The sequence below is a fragment of the Thalassophryne amazonica genome, chromosome 2 (assembly GCF_902500255.1).
Source record: "Thalassophryne amazonica chromosome 2, fThaAma1.1, whole genome shotgun sequence".
NCBI lineage: Eukaryota > Metazoa > Chordata > Actinopteri > Batrachoidiformes > Batrachoididae > Thalassophryne > Thalassophryne amazonica.
Window position 1 is genome coordinate 9164288 of NC_047104.1, and position 16792 is coordinate 9181079.

Consider the following 16792-nt stretch of genomic DNA (forward strand, 5'->3'; position numbering starts at 1 on the left):
AGCGGACCTATTACTCTGATTTGATCAACAAAAACAAGCATAACTCAAAGTTCTTGTTCGACACGGTGGCAACACTTATTCATGGACAACCACCTGTAGCTTGCTCTCCTTTTACAGTACAAGATTTCCTAGATTACTTTGAGAAGAAAATAGATGACATTAGGTTGAACACATCCCAGCATGCCTTAACCCAGCCACTACACCCTGCTATTGAGGTAGGCACCACTATTGAGGTATTAACTAGATTTACAGAATTTGATAGTATCTCTCTAGACATGCTGACGAAACTTGTAACGTCAACAAAAAGCACAACCTGTTTATTTGATCCTTTACCAAAAAAACTGTTTAAGGATCTGTGGCCCACTCTTGGGCCGATTGTGCTGGAAATTATTAATCTTTCTTTAACTTCTGGATCTGTTCCTAAACGTTTCAAATCTGCAGTGATTAAACCACTACTTAAGAAACCTAATGTTGACCCTAGTGTATTGAAAAACTATCGGCCGATATCAAATCTATCATTTTGCTCTAAAATTCTGGAAAAAGTGGTGTCACGACAGCTCGTAGACTATCTTACTGAGAATAATCTCTTTGAGCCACTGCAGTGTGCTTTTAGAAAATATCATTCCACAGAGACAGCTCTCACTAAAGTGGTGAATGATCTTCTGCTTACAATGGACTCGGACACCACTACGGTTCTGCTGCTGTTAGATCTCAGTGCTGCATTTGATACAGTGGATCATCATATTCTACTTGATAGGCTGGAAAATCATTTTGGGATTACTGGGAGTGCCCTTGCATGGCTGACGTCATACCTGACCAGTCATTCTGTGTTTTGTACAGTAACACTAACTCTAACCTTAGTGACATAAAATTTGGGGTTCCTCAGGGGTCTGTCTTAGGCCCCCTGCTTTTCTCCCTTTATATAGCACCCCTTGGGCACATATTGTGGCGTTTTGGGATTACCTTTCACTGCTATGCACATGATACTCACTTATATATGACGATAACTGCTGGTAATCTCGTTCACATAAAATCCTTAGAAGATTGCCTTGCAGCAGTGAGAAGTTGGATGTCTAGAAACTTCCTACTTTTAAACTCTGAAAAGACTGAAATGATGGTTCTTGGTCCAGTGAGACATTGGCATCAATTTGACCAGTTAACACTCCTAGGCTCATGTGTCATACATCACACTGACAAAGTGAGGAATCTTGGGGTAATTTTTGATCCTTCGTTGTCCTTTGGCCTCCATATTAGAAATATTACTATTACTGCTTTCTTCCACCTGCGAAATATAGTGAAGATTCGTCCCATCCCATCTATGGCTGATGATGAGACCCTGATCCATGGGTTCATCTCTTCTAGATTGGACTACTGCAATGTTCTATTTTCTGGTTTACCGCAGTCTAGCATTAGGGCTCTCCAATTGGTTCAAAATGCTGCAGCCAGACTTTTGACACGAAGCAGAAAGTACAACCACATTACATCCATTTTCGCATCTCTTCACTGGCTTCCTGTCCCAGTGAGATCAGATTTTAAGGTTCTGCTACTAACCTATAAAATTATTCATGGACTGGCACCTCCCTACCTAGCTGACCTAATTAAACCTTACGTACCGGCCCGGGCTTTACGTTCTCAGGGTGCAGGACTACTTTGTGTCCCTAAGGTGAATAAGAAGTCTGCGGGTCACAGAGCTTTCTCTTATCGTGCCCCTGTTCTGTGGAATGGTCTCCCTGCGTCAATAAAACAATCAGATTCTGTGGAGACTTTCAAGTCCAGACTTAAGACGCACTTATTTTCCCTTTCAAATGGCTAGCATACTGGTACAGTTATGTTTTACACTTTTTACTCTTTTAATTCATGTTATTAGTAATTGGAGCGAACCGTGGCCTCAATTTCACCTAAATTCTGGGTCTTTTAGTGAAGCTTGGGGCTAGCGGCCGGCGATCACCTTAGTATTTCTTCTGTTTTTCTTGTTGCTTAATGCTGGCAAATCATACAGTATTTTTTTTCTTTCTGATGCCTGATTCTGTTTTTTCTCTAAGGTGCAGCTCCATCCAGAGATGGGAGCTGTGTTTGTGTTGGCGACCCTCCTGTCCTGTGCACCAACAGCAATTCTTGTATATTCGTCCGTGAATCGTTCTGTGAATTATTTCTGTAATTTATGTTTGTAGCATGGCCCAAGCAGAGGGTCACCCCTTTGAGTCTGGTCTGCTTGAGGTTTCTTCCTCAGAGGGAGTTTTTCCTTGCCACTGTTGCTCTGGGGGTTAGTAAGGTTAGACCTTACCTGTGTGAAGCGCCTTGAGGCAACTCTGTTGTGATTTGGCGCTATATAAAGGAAAATAAATTGAAAAAAAATTGAAATTGACTAAGACCATAGTCCTTCGAAATGTGAAGTAAACTGGCGTTTGTTCTGGGAAACAGAAGAATCCTCAAATCAACAGAGTAACGTATCATAAATCTTTGTTGAGGTTCTTGCACCTACAAATGTACTCAAGCTTATCGCCAACTAAATCCTAACTTTGACTTCACCTGATCTCTCTCCTGAGTTATATCTTTCATAAAAATATTCCCCCTCATAACACGACGACTACAGATCCATACAGATCCACTGTGGTGACGCCAAGCACAATCTGGCTCAGCTGATGTCTTCAAGGTCAAATGTGTAATGTATCTGCTCCCTGCTTGTGTGTGTACGCTTCTGCTGTAATAACGTATATAACACCATGTGATGTAATGACAATGTACAAAAGATCTGATGTTTTGAAAATGTGTTCAAAACATCAGTTTTGAACACATTTTCAAAACTGTTGCAACATGGCCCCATGTCACCCACATCTACGCTCATCTCCCAGTTTCTCCATTCACACTGCAACACAGCGTGCGTTTCACTGGGATCTTGCCCAAAACATGGACTGTTATCACATCATCGTGTAGTGTACAACTAGCTTCAGGAATCACAACATGGCTCGATGCAAGTTTCTGTGACAGACAGGTAAAACTTCAATTTAATGTTTTGCCAGAGAGCATCTGAATAAAATTTAATTGGTTCAAAGCAATTATGTCTCATGGTATTAGATTAGTACTTGTATTTAGTGATGGCAAGTACTCCTACACAAAAAAGTGATATAAAGCTAGAAGTGGTAGAGCCAGACCAACATATTGGATGGCTGATTCTATCAGCCAATATAAGCCTTTCGCCAACATATCGGTGTCTCCATTATTTTTCCCGATATGAAAACTTATTATACAGAATACACAACACAGAAAAACACACGGCAAAGGGCACTCCAAGGTAGTTGTTTATAATGCTGTAGCTGGGACCCTTGTCACAATAGCTACAACTGGTTGGTTGTTGGTTATATTTATAGTTATTTCTAATAAAGTTCATGTTTAAACTGGAAAATATCAAGGCTCAATTACACTTCTTTCTCAAAAGGGTTTGATAACAAATTGTAAGAATCACTAATTTTTTTTATGTATATATCGGCGGATATATCTGTATCATAAAATTCAGTATCGGCCCCCAAAAATACTTATCGGACGGGCCCTAGTCCCTATGTTCTGGAAAGTTATATTTACTGCGATCAAAGGGTCAATACCTTAGCTCATGTCCACTTGTTGATTGATTTTTATTCATTTATTTATCATTACTTGTGACACAACTTATTGAAAACAATCCAGCCAGCATGAATTTTTTCAAATCTCGGTATAATAAATATGCAGTTCTAAAATTAGTTTTCCACATTCAAGATTTTTTTTACTCATGCTCACTTGCCACTATATCACTTTGTTTCAAAATAAAAGCATTTCACAGAAAGAGCACTGGAACCGTGCATTCTAAATTAGAGGAGCACCGAGTAGAGCGTATAGATAAACCAGGTTCTCCATCTCACATTCGAGCATTTCCACCATCTGTCAGACATGTATTTTTTTTTCTTTAAGATCCACACTTTAGTCATCTAAAACTGCTGAAAATTCTGAGAAACGTGGAGGAAAAAAAAAAATTGGATCACATCAACCTATACAGACGTGTTTGTACGTGATTTATACGTGTACCACGTCCACTGTAGTCAGAATCACAAGGATGCAAGTTTAATTAAAAATTCAACCAGAAAATACACACACACGTATATCTTTGTATGACCCGCCACAGTTATTCCCATCTGAGAAGCCCTTGTGATCCTTCTATATAAAACTAAATAGTTGCTCAACAATATGCCGTAAGACGAAACCCGCTCTCTATCTTAACACTTTCATCTCAAATGTAATTAGCGCAGCAGCAAGAAGCTTAGCGCTGGACCCTGCTCTCAGCCAGAACCAAGGTACCTCTAGGAAACCTTTAATCCCCAGAGCCTAATGGGATTAACTCCAGAGGGAAGGAAACCCGTGTCCCTCACACACAAATACATCCCATCCTCCCCTCCTTATCCCATCCAGCTCAGTATTTCCTCCTCTTCCTCAGTTTAATCGTCTTCCTAACGGAGGAGGGAGTAAAGTCCTGTACAGGCCCCGAGTCCCACTGGACCGGTGCTTACTCCTGGAGACTGCTGCACGAACCAGATGAAAGTCCAAGACTCCCCCTGGACAGAAGATCAGTCCATCACAGGTTATTCCCGAGCTGAGGCCAGTGCCGTTTATGGCTGAGTGGACTGGGACCATGCAGGGCCTCATTTATGAAGGTCCACAGTACTCAACAAAAGACCCGCATCTGCCTACATCCATTTACTAACAGTGTGCACTGAGGACTGAGTCTTTCACCTGTTGAAAAAACAACATGTAAAATTGCAAGGTTTGCGCATGCAACAGGATTTATGAAGGTCAAGAGGACATTAGCGGGAGTAGACTGTATCTGTATTTTGCACGTTTGAAACCTTAACATTAACTGCTGTTCCAGCAGCACAGATGCTGTCGCCGCCGAAGGTCGGCTGAAGAGTTCGGCACCTCAGGATTCTAATACGATACGATTATAAAAGGATTATTAATGCATCTTTTTATGATACTGGGTTTCTTTATTTGTCACTGGGTGAGAAATAAAGAAACCATAGATGGAAGAATCCAGTTTTTACAGTTTAGATTTTACAGGTAGATTTATGGCAGTTCGGCTGAGACATTTCGCAGCTCTTTGATACAGTAGAGACACACAACGCACTTCACCGAACACAAATTAACTCACAGACACCAAAGTCTGCAGCTTTAGCTCCACACGCATCGCTGCTAATCCACACACTTATACAGACTGCCACAGACTTACAATCCAAGGGAAATTCACTTTCATTTTCTCCTCTTCTCACAACCTCTGTGTGTGTGTGTGTGTGTGTGCGCACGCGCATAAAGATGTACTTTATTGATCCCACAACGGGGTAAGTTCACTGTTACACCAGCACCTAAAGCCAGATGTAAAAAAGTATATACAAAGGGTGAAATTTTCAACATGAAATTGAAACAGATTAACATGAAATTACAACAGATTAACAGATCGTCTTGTTAAGTGGTTTGAGCATCAGATGTGAAAACTATTTTCCAGATCAGTCAAAGGACAGAATTATGGAATCACTTTGTAATTTTCATTTCTCAATCCAGCACCGTCATGAGTCTAAAAATGCAAATTAGTCTGCCGTTAAAGGCTTGCAGACATTAACAAACCTGGTGGACTGCTGGCTAATTGACAAGAAACATGTCTCCAACAAGCTCATCATCGTCTGAAACTAATTTAAAACTCACCTAATAAGGAAATTCAATGTGGAATGTTGAAAAAATACATTGTTCCCAGTAAGCTGAATTTAAAATTTGGTGAAAGTATAAAGAACTCGGACAAGCACCAACGTATGCATGAACATACAACGTCCTGGACAAATGCTGACAACCTTACTGACAAGTGATGCTTTTCTACGGAAGGCTTTAACAAATTACAATTCACTGACCTTTGACCTTTTCGCCCTAAAAAACCCAATAGAATTCTTGGGGCCAATATATCCAACACAAAAATGTTTGGCGACAATTGGACAATTACAGAAGTCATTATTGCACTCACTTAAAAGCACATTCCAGCAACCTTGACCTTTTCACCCCAAAACAATTAGGCTACTTGGGGTCACCATGTCTCACACATAGACACCAAGTTCGTTAACAATCAGGTAATTAGTAAAGAAGTTATTGCGCTGAGATTTTTACAAAGTATGCTTCAGTGACTATGACCTTTGACCCCAAATGAATATGTTTCTTGGGTTCACTGTGCATAATGTATATACAAAGTGGTTTTCTGCAGAAGTCTATTTTACAAATTACAGTTCGTGGACTTTCACCTTTGACCTTTTACACCCCAAAAATTAATGGGTTTCTTGGGGTCACTATGCATAATACTTATACTAAGTCTGGTGACAACTGGGTCAGCGCAACCAAAGTTACCACGCTCACACGTGAAACAGTGAGTGAGTGTCAGAGACCAGTGGCTGTGCTGTGCTATTAACTGGGTCGATGAAGGAAGACATCAATCGCTTCTTTAAAATGAAAAACAGATGGGTGGAAACGGGTTCTGTGTCTGGATCCATGAACTAAGACCAAAGTAAAGCTGGCACAGAGACAAAACGTAGATGTTAGCGTGATCTGAAGAGAAAACGCTCACGGAGTTTGGACGAAAGTGATATTTATTCAACGATCGTTCGTCGATCTGCATTGATCGGGGAGATGGTGCTGGGACGTTTGTCTGATGTCGTTCTGGGTGTCCGGTCCTGGTGGACATGTTTCTCATTCCATCAGTAGGAAAAGGGTTTGTTGAGGATGACGTTACGTGCCGGGATGTCAGCACGTGACCACAGAGCAGTGAGCTTTGTTAAAACCTTTCTTCAGAGACACGGCAGGCAAACAGTCAGGACCTCAATCCAAAGGAAAATCTGAGGTGGAAATTAAAAATATTGATCCACGACGAGGCTCCATTCCTCAGAGCTGATCTGTGGACAACTGCTGGAGATGGTGGAATAGGTCAACGCAAAATGTCATTTTTCCCCGTGCGTTGCTGGAAGTGAAGATACCAGAGTATTTTCACTGGTGTGTGTATGTGTGTGTGTAAGATGACTCAAAAACAGCTGGATAGATTTCCTTTACGCTTTGTGGGAATTTTACATGGATAGATATCTAGAGTACCAGAAGAGAGTGTCAATCCGTGTGGACATTTGCTAGGGATGTCCCGATCTGATCACGTGATCAGAAATTGGGCCCAATCACGTGGTTTCAGACTTGATCGAAATCGGATGTTGCATCCCGATCAGGAATCTGATATGGATTTTATCCTCATTATTTTGATCAGCACTATTTCAGGCTCATTATTGCAGATTAATGGGCCTTTCACTCATCGGAAGCATCAGAGGCGTGAGACGCATTGCTTTTTAGAGGCGTCAGAAGTGTCGCTTTAGCTTGGTTTTTGACACAACGCTTCTGACGGGAGCGCGCATTGCCGCTTGTCGGCAGGCTGACGTGGTCAAAGTTCAACCCAGTCTTTTTTTTTTTTTTAATTGAATAAAAGAAAAAACATAAGTTCAACCGGACAGAGGTGGGGGGAGTTATGCCCGCAGTTTCTTTTGCAGAACTGCTGTTTGTGTGTTTACGCGCTCAGCCTGACACCTCGATGGAACGACAAGAGGATGATGGACACTTTCCCACCGAAACTCTTGCTCAGTCATCCTTCCGTACGCAGCAGGACCCGGTGCTGACCAAGTCCTCAGGACGACGATCTGTCATCTGATTAACAAAAAGAAAAAACAAATTGTCCTGTGATCGTTTGTCTACAAAACGAAGCGAGAGATGGTGTGTACACGAGCGACATGCGCACTCATCACATTTAAGAGCACGTCTTAAAGAGCTTCCGTCTTCATTCACGTTCACTGTGCTGCTCTGAACTTGTTGAACACTGATAAAGCATCAGAGGGACACTGAGGACTGTCAGGACGCAAATGTAATTTTTTTTTTTCCTTTTACTTTTCAAGTTGACTTTTGAACTTTCGACGATCTGAGCTGTGACGTAGCTTCGCACTGTCCAATAGGAATGAAGCACGGGCCAAAAAACGGAAGACTAGTGGCAGAAACCACTGATCTGTACAATGGACTGCATTCATATAGCGCTTTTCCATCTGCATCAGACACTCAAAGCGCTTTACAATTATGCCTCACATTCACCCTGATGTCAGGGTGCTGCCATACAAGGCGCTCACTACACACCGGGAGCAATAGGGGATTAAAGACCTTGCCCAAGGGCCCTTAGTGATTTTCCAGTCAGGCGGGGATTTGAACCACAGATCAGTGCAGAAACCACGTGTCTGAAGAAAAATCCTTGGAAATGTTTTTGTTGTTTGTTACCTCAAAATTTCTGATTACTGTTTAAAAAAGTTTAGAACACTTGTAATAAAAATAGCTAAATCAATAAATGGTTCTTTAAAAACCTTTCATCTATAAATTAAAACCACCTGTTATTTCAGATTAGATAATTTCTTGTTTAACATAAGGAACCTTTGACATTTATTTTTAGACAATTAAAATAACATGGAAATTTGTACATTTTTTAAGACTGGTAGATTATTACTTGATTGTTCAAGCTACCTCAAGGAGAAGTGCACTGTTTAAGTGATAAATAATAAAATAAGGTGATTAAAATGAAATTATTATATATTTAGCATTTGTTCATTGTTCATTCAGTTTTTTAAAGTATTGGATCAGGACTTGGTATCGGCAGATACTTAAAATCAGGGGCCAAAAAAACCTGATCGGGACATCCCTAACATTTGATCCTGTCCACTGCAGGTTGGACAGCGAACCAGACCCGTTGACATTAAGGGCTCGTTCTAAACTCATGACAACACCACAATTCATTGCAGACATGGGGTCAAATACTTTGCATTGTATTTAAATACAAATACAAACACTTTACATTTTCGAATTCCAAATACAAATACTTTGTACTTTTTCAAATACAAATATAAATACTTTATATTTTGAGTATTTCAAATACAAATACTTTCTATGAACTATAAACAACAAATCAACACAAAAACTGATAAACCGGTGACAATTTGTGAAAATAGCATAACCAAATACTATTGATAAGTAAAGGATTGAATGTTTTATCACAAATTCACTATTATAATATCACAGGCAATAATCAAACTATCACAATATATATTCTGTTTCCATCAATATTGCATCCTTTTGTATCCACCATATCACAAAACAATAATAAAATGTCATATCTGGTGTGTCTGAAAACGGTGTCACAGAGATTCCCAAGTTTGAAAAGTATTTGTAGAGGTATTTGGAAATACTTGGGATTGGCGATGTATCAAAATCAGAAAATACAAATACAAATACTCCGAAAAATGTATTTACGTATTTTCAAATACAAATACTTTTGTATTTGGCCCCATGTCTGATTCATTGTTGCAAGTAATTAATTATACTCAAATGAATAGATGGTTATTCTATTTGTGGTATTGAACACTACTAAATCTTCCACACTGTAGCTTTAAAGGGTAAATTCAACCCAACAAACAATTAAAATGTTACAAGGCTGACAAACATTTCTGTATAACTGGAACACTGAAGTTAAAAACTTTGGTTCCTAAGTCTCCGGGGAGCCACTGGGTACACTTAATTCTGGCACACTCATGAAAATCAATCTGCCCCAAAACATAAAAAATGGCCACTGTAGTTGTAGAAGATCTTTAAAAAAACAAAACAAAACAAAAAAAAAAACAAAGAGAATAATGCAGCAGGAGGGAGTGTGAGGTGTGTGTTTGTGTTGTCTTCTCCTGCACACTCCATGTGTAGTAAGGCGTCTCTGGCAGAAATGCTGCAGCTGCACAGTTACATGGCAACAACATGATGCTAAATCCTGCACATCCAACCAGACACCCGGAAAACAAAAAGACATACACACAGATGTGCAAACAGAAATGTGCGCCCGGCCACCGCAACGACAAGTCGGCCCAAATTACAGCTCCGTCTCCCATCAGGCTGACGATAACTGAAAGCCCGAGGTGGGTCAGACCTCTGCCAACAGCTGGGTTCTCTCCAGCAGCTCCATGTCTTATTCACGGAGACCCATCACCTCTCATCACTCAGCGCCCGCACACACGTGCAAGTCGAGGACGTCAGCCACAGTGGAACTTGAGCTGTGGAAACAAGCTAATCAGAACTGCCTCCGTTTGACGTTTGCCTACCTGATCCAGGTCATGAGCTCCACGGTGTCGGGATCGTAAAACTCCCTCAGTTCCGACAACTCCTCCATCAGTTTTGGCCAGAACTGGAGTCAAACAGCAGACAGTGAGACAAAAAAAGCCTTTAGAGATTGTTGGGGCTGTGAGCACACAGTATCAATCCTGCTGCCATATCTCGAATAAAGTCTCATTATTGCTCTGAATAGAACACTTTGTGTCACACCGGCAGAATAAATAAAAGGCAGAGTCATTTCTGCACTTATGAACTAGGTGGTTGTTTTTTCTCCTTTTTTAAAATTTTCCTCATGTGGTTGCACATGGACTGCTCAAAACAACTCTGTAATGAAAGTGAAAAACGCAGCGATGAACACAAACTATGTAGAAAAGCGCCATACCTTGTAATACAGGCAAGCGATCACTGCAAGTGGAACTGCGTATCTGATGAGCCTCAACTGCAAAATGAGAGAAAGAAAATGGCCATAATGAAATGAAAGGATAGAATCATATCACACAGACGGACCTACAAATGAAGACAGACACAGACGGAGATAATAACACAGAGATAACAGACAGGCTCAGCAGAGCCTCTCAGAGCAACAACTTCTTATCTGATGCAGCGTGCGCTCATGTTGGGACCACACTGACACCTAGTGGCCACAAGGGGCGAGTATCAGCAGACCCCAGCGGAGGAGATACAATCAATGCTATGGTGGTGAACAGCCGAGAAAAAAGATAAATGATGCAGCACGTTTGTTTCTCTGTCAAACCAGCAAAGCATTAAAGGGGAGCAAAAGGAAACATCATCCAAAGTGAGGAGGTAACAGCAAACATCATCATCGCCCCTGAGAGAGACCTAAACGACTGCACAGACACAACAATGGCCACCGCGTTGCAGGAGGACACCAACTCCACTTACTGCCTCCAACAAATGGAGGAAAAACAAAAACATAACTACGACATTCCACTAAAAACCCAGGACCTGGAAAACTGAGAGAACAGACCATCACCTCTTACCAAATTCTATTACGATTGATGACGTTTACAAGCAAAGAGCACTTAAGACGAAAGAAAGTTACCATGTAAAATATAATTATTTGAAGGTTTTGCTTCACATGTCGTATTCACATGGCTGAAGCAGTACCGTGACCATGAGAAATAAAGCAGTTCTAGACCACACAACACGCCAACCCAACCCAAAGAACCCAACATCACGTGAGAACCATGACTTCCACGTCAACTTCAACTGAAATAAAACTCCATTTATATATTTTTATACACCACACATTGGCCAAGTGGTTAGTGCGCTTGGTTTCAGCACAGAAGGCTCCCGGTTCAAACCCCAAGCCTGCCACATTTCTCCATGTATTGTGGTGTTCCATCAGAAGGGCATCCGGCATAAAACTTGTGCCAATTGAACAGATCCACCTCAGATCTTCTGTGGTGACCCTGAGTGAAAACAAAGGAGCAGTCAAAGGGACTTACTTACATTAACTCAAAATTTTCAAATTTGAAATACCCAAATTAGATACCGGTTGATTTATCAGTTGGCCAGCAATATCGAGCCTTTCATGTACATTTCAGCATGAGCATTATTTTTGCCAATATGAACATTTATTTTAAGGAAACAACAATGCATAGAAAACACTTTGGCTGTTAGAAATGGCGACATTGTTTACAATGCTGTCAAGCATGGCTGGGACACCATCACCCCTTGGTACCACTGGGCCTGAAGTGGGTGGGGGGTGTCTATTTCTTGTTATTATAGCCAGCATGCTTTAAAGTGTGCTGCATGTACAGAAATGAAAGAAACATGAGAAGAATTCAAGTCAGCATGATTATCCTGCTCACATTTGAAAATACTCGCAAATTAGCCATTATCCTCTAAAACCCAAAAGTGGGAGCGCAAATACCTGTAAAATATAAAAATTAGGATAAAGCTACCTACAATTAGTCACGTTCCTTATGCCATGAGTCAAAGGTTTGCATTTTTTGAAGATTTAGCAAGCAAAAAAAAAAAAAAAAATTGTTTTTAGAAATCTTATAAAATGAGGAATAAATAAAATAAAGGCCATCGTTTTGGATGTGCCAAACTGGTGCCGTTCGAGTTCCTTGTGTAATTTTGTTAAAGTTTTTTGGAGATTTGGTAAACTATACAATTTTAGAACATTTATAAAATGGGGATTAAAAAAAAGGTTGCTATGGGCACCATCTTGGATTTCTAAAAATGGAAACCTTCAAAAACAAATGTTTCACTTTCTAGACTTCTGGTTAACCGAGGATGATGACTGAAGTGAATAAATAACACTGGTCAGCACAATTTTTGTTGCATTGAGTTTTTCAATAGATGTTGGGTAATTTTGGGGCACTGGATCCGAATCTGGCTTTAGTTTTTTCCAATCATATCACATTTTTGAGATATGAAAACATATTTCTCATGAGCAACTGAAATGAACAAACAAAATTTGCACAAGGAACCTGACAATATAGCAAATAGCTTATTTTTGAAAAGTAAAAAAAAATCTTGTTGGGAAACACTGAAACGAGAGCAGCAGTTTTAAAAGCAAGACTTCATTTTATACAAAAAAGAACCTTGTATTTCACATTTTGAGCGAGATGCACAGTTGAGTCTGTACCAGAATTTTATGGTTGCAGCGGAGAGTTTTGAGAATCAGAGTCCAAACGTCTGTTCCACAGACACCATACGCTGCAAATGCACACATGTGGCCCGTCCATATGTACTTCATCCTGGAAGAGACAGACACAGAGACAGACAGAAAGAGCAAAACGTTTTCTTTCAGTCAAAATGCTTAGAATGGACCCAATCAGTGTGTGTGTGGTCGGGAGACACCTTCATCTATTCTTTCCGCGTCTCACTGACGAGGACGGAAACAGATTACAGACAAACTGCTGCTCAAGCTTCAGGACTTCCGGAAGCCTCCAACACATTAGAGAGCAAGAAAACTGAAGTCCGTGGAGATTGGTAGCAATGAATTTTTTGTTGTTTTTTGGCGTCTCCAACGCGGTACTGAGATCCAGAAACAAGTCCAAACCAATTAAAGTCCACATCAAATGGGAACATTGCAGATTAAAAAGAGAGAAACAGACGGCGAGAAGGAAAAAAAAAAAATACAGCAGAAAAGCTGTGGAGCGTTACAGAGACGGTGCCACGAGAGAAAGAGAGGAAACGTGAAGAAACGCAGTCGCACAGAAATAAATCTCAATAGAGTTTTAATGCAAAGGAGCTTTCTGACAGAAACAAATTGCTTTCTGCTCTCTTGGCCTTTTGGCTCATCAGCATTTTCGAGAAAGTGCTGAAATGAAACGTGTCAGCCTGCGAGTTACCTGACTGCTGCGTTCTGTCGGCGAGTAAATTCAGCCGAATTGTTTATCTGCAGCTCTGACTTCCAAAATCCTGTTTGCTGTGGCCAAGACGCACGACAACAAAACCCCGCCGTCTTCATGCAGAACATAATTCGGCCGCCACTAGATCGGGGGGGATGTTGGTGTGCATGGTACAAACAGCTTGTGAACCGGGTGTACGCCAGCTGGTGCAGAGTTCAAATCCCGCCAGGGCTGCATTCAAACCAGCGTCACCTCGTCACGTTCCAGCTGCGTTTATAAAAGAACGCACTCACGGTGCACAAAGAAAACGGAAAATAAAGTGTAAAATCATTCATGGCACAAGTCAACTCAAAGCTCCGCAAATACATTTTGCATTTCAAAGAAGCAAATAAATGATTTATCTTTTGAAACACAAGCAGAAGTCTTTGAAGGTGGAAGATGTTTGTGTTTTACGATTCTGGCCGCAGCTCAGAAGCGTTCTGCCCACTGAGTAAATGTTCATCACGGTGATTACCACTTCAACGTGTTCCAGCACTTTAATCACGCTGCTGTTGTTCAGTGAGGCTGTCGAGGTGAACATCCTTGCACCTCAAAAATAGCAAACAGATGCATTTTTTTTTTTTGTGCATGAGAGTGAGAAGACTGTTTTCCATTACCCTGCAAATAGCACTCAGGAGGGCTTTATTTTGTTTGTTTTGTTGTTTTTACAGATGACTCAAAAAAAACTTAAAAAAAAGTTTATGTTTTCCTTTGAGACAAAAAGTACTGGGCCAGGGTCATCCCCTGCTTACATTCGTCCATGTTGATGTAACACGTGTTTTTCACAACTGAACATCTGATCGTGGCCTGGTCGAGCCAAAGGCCATGTTTGTATTCTGATTTTGTTTTCATTATGGCAGAGGTCCTTAACACGGCTCTCTGGGAGTGGAAGTCAGAAGGCTCAGTGGGTACATTGCATGTGGTACCTTTTGAACTTCTCCAGGTGCACCTGTTTCTGTTTCGACTTACAATAAATCTCTCTGCGTCGGTATGTCTGACTCCTGAATGCTCCTTTGTCGCCTGCCTCACTTTATGCTGACATCATCACAGAATTTCCACAACAGAATGGAAAATCTGTTACAGGTCACATGATGTTAACAAAAGAGTCACATGGCAGGGTTTGTGTAACATTACAGCAAAATTGGATTTATTCATCATCTGCCGGTTGTAGCGCTATGGCCTCGATCCGCCCTGATTAAATAAAATATATTAATCCTCTCTCAACCACAAAAACCCACTGGAGACAGAGACTGCGTTTTCACCCCAGTTGAGAAATTCCTAAGTCATCTGGAGATCGTCAGATAAGTGTTGGAGACGTCCCCCGATGGTCCAACACTGCTTCAGCAGAGGAAAAACAAGGTTATAATTCAAAGTTCTTCAAAGAGAAGCCCTCATTTTTAAATCAGTGAATTTTCGGTCATTATGAATTACATGACATTATAATGGTCAGAATCTGAGCTTCTCCAGGCCGGAAAACCCAAACTTTATGATCAAACTAAGGCAGGAACCTCTCAAGACTGCAAAACTTCCCCCTCGACAAGATGGGGCCATAAATCTTTGAGTCTCCACGACTAACTGCTTTCTTTGTTTAAAGCAAAAGAAGAGACCTTTGGTTTGAAATAAAAATTTAGATCAGTATGTCTTTCATTTATATCTAAAGACTTATAATGTTTGCATTTATTATTCAAACAAAGTGCTTTGCATGCAAAGAGTACTAAGCGTACTAACGGGGACTAGAAGGAGAGAGCATATCTCACCCATATTGGCCTCTCTTCATTGGCTTCCTGTTAATTCTAGAATAGAATTTAAAATTCTTCTTCTTACTTATAAGGTTTTGAATAATCAGGTCCCATCTTATCTTAGGGACCTCATAGTACCATATCACCCCAATAGAGCGCTCCGCTCTCAGACTGCAGGCTTACTTGTAGTTCCTAGGGTTTGTAAGAGTAGAATGGGAGGCAGAGCCTTCAGCTTTCAGGCTCCTCTCCTGTGGAACCAGCTCCCAATTCAGATCAGGGAGACAGATACCCTCTCTACTTTTAAAATTAGGCTTAAAACTTTCCTTTTTGCTAAAGCTTATAGTTAGGGCTGGATCAGGTGACCCTGAACCATCCCTTAGTTATGCTGCTATAGACTTAGACTGCTGGGGGGTTCCCATGATGCACTGAGTGTTTCTTTCTCTTTTTGCTCTGTATGCACCACTCTGCATTTAATCATTAGTGATTGATCTCTGCTCCCCTCCACAGCATGTCTTTTTCCTGGTTCTCTCCCTCAGCCCCAACCAGTCCCAGCAGAAGACTGCCCCTCCCTGAGCCTGGTTCTGCTGGAGGTTTCTTCCTGTTAAAAGGGAGTTTTTCCTTCCCACTGTCGCCAAGTGCTTACTCACAGGGGGTCGTTTTGACCGTTGGGGTTTTTACGTAATTATTGTATGGCCTTGCCTTACAATATAAAGCGCCTTGGGGCAACTGTTTGTTGTGATTTGGCGCTATATAAATAAAATTGATTGACTGATTGATCATTCCAGTTTATTGATATGTGCTCCTTGCAACTGTCCTGCATTATATAAATGTTGATGTTGAAGTACTCTGTTTATCCAAAGGATGTGCTTAACTGACTATTAATAATGATGTGTCCATTTGAGTGTCTGGGAACAAATAGTATTTCAAATTAATTAACGTGTTTAAATAGCTGGATCATTTCTGTCTGCCCTCCTATGAGGACATGAAGTTTTCTGTAAAGTTAGACACCCTAAATGGGCGGAGTTTGGTGACATCAGTCCCCCTTTAAGAAGTTAGGACAGAGCCTCGCTCATCTCTTCTGCAGCCCTTCTCCTCCCTCCTTCTTCTCTCCTTTCCTTATTTGTAAACGCTAAATTATTATTGGGCCAAGGCCTCATTGCTAAGCTAAGCTACCACGTGGCATTCATTCTTTCCTTTTGACAAAGTTTTAGCCTGACGCTTTAAGGTGCGTCAAGTCTTTCTGAATTTTTAAGAGAACTTCCGAGCTGAGCTTTTCAAATTAAGAGCGAATTTACAGAAAAGTGACTTCTTTTCATAATTTTCCCTCTGGGTTCCTGCAAGCTGACAACGGAGGTGATTTCTAACCAGCAGTGAACTGTCGGCAAAGCCAGCCGGCCCAAGCCCTGGGATCACTCGGGGACACCTCTGAGTCAACCCCTCTGACCCAGGTGAGCTCATGCTGCCCAGAGC

General features: G+C 41.1%; 1 protein-coding gene across 4 annotated transcripts in view; it reads right to left on the reverse strand.

The window, feature by feature from the left end:
- The window catches only part of LOC117522157 (probable C-mannosyltransferase DPY19L3), a 152370-nt gene that overhangs the window by 46273 nt on the left and 89305 nt on the right, over nucleotides 1-16792 (reverse strand). For all 4 annotated transcript variants that reach the window (XR_004564159.1, XM_034183538.1, XM_034183547.1 and 1 more), the window contains 3 exons: nucleotides 12836-12947; nucleotides 10598-10654; nucleotides 10206-10288 (listed from right to left, as the gene is read on the reverse strand). Coding sequence is in view for 3 of the 4 variants with exons in the window: in XM_034183538.1 (XP_034039429.1) it covers nucleotides 10206-10288; nucleotides 10598-10654; nucleotides 12836-12947 (252 nt within the window). In the remaining variant the exon portion in view is untranslated. The remainder of the gene's footprint in view (nucleotides 1-10205; nucleotides 10289-10597; nucleotides 10655-12835; nucleotides 12948-16792) is intronic.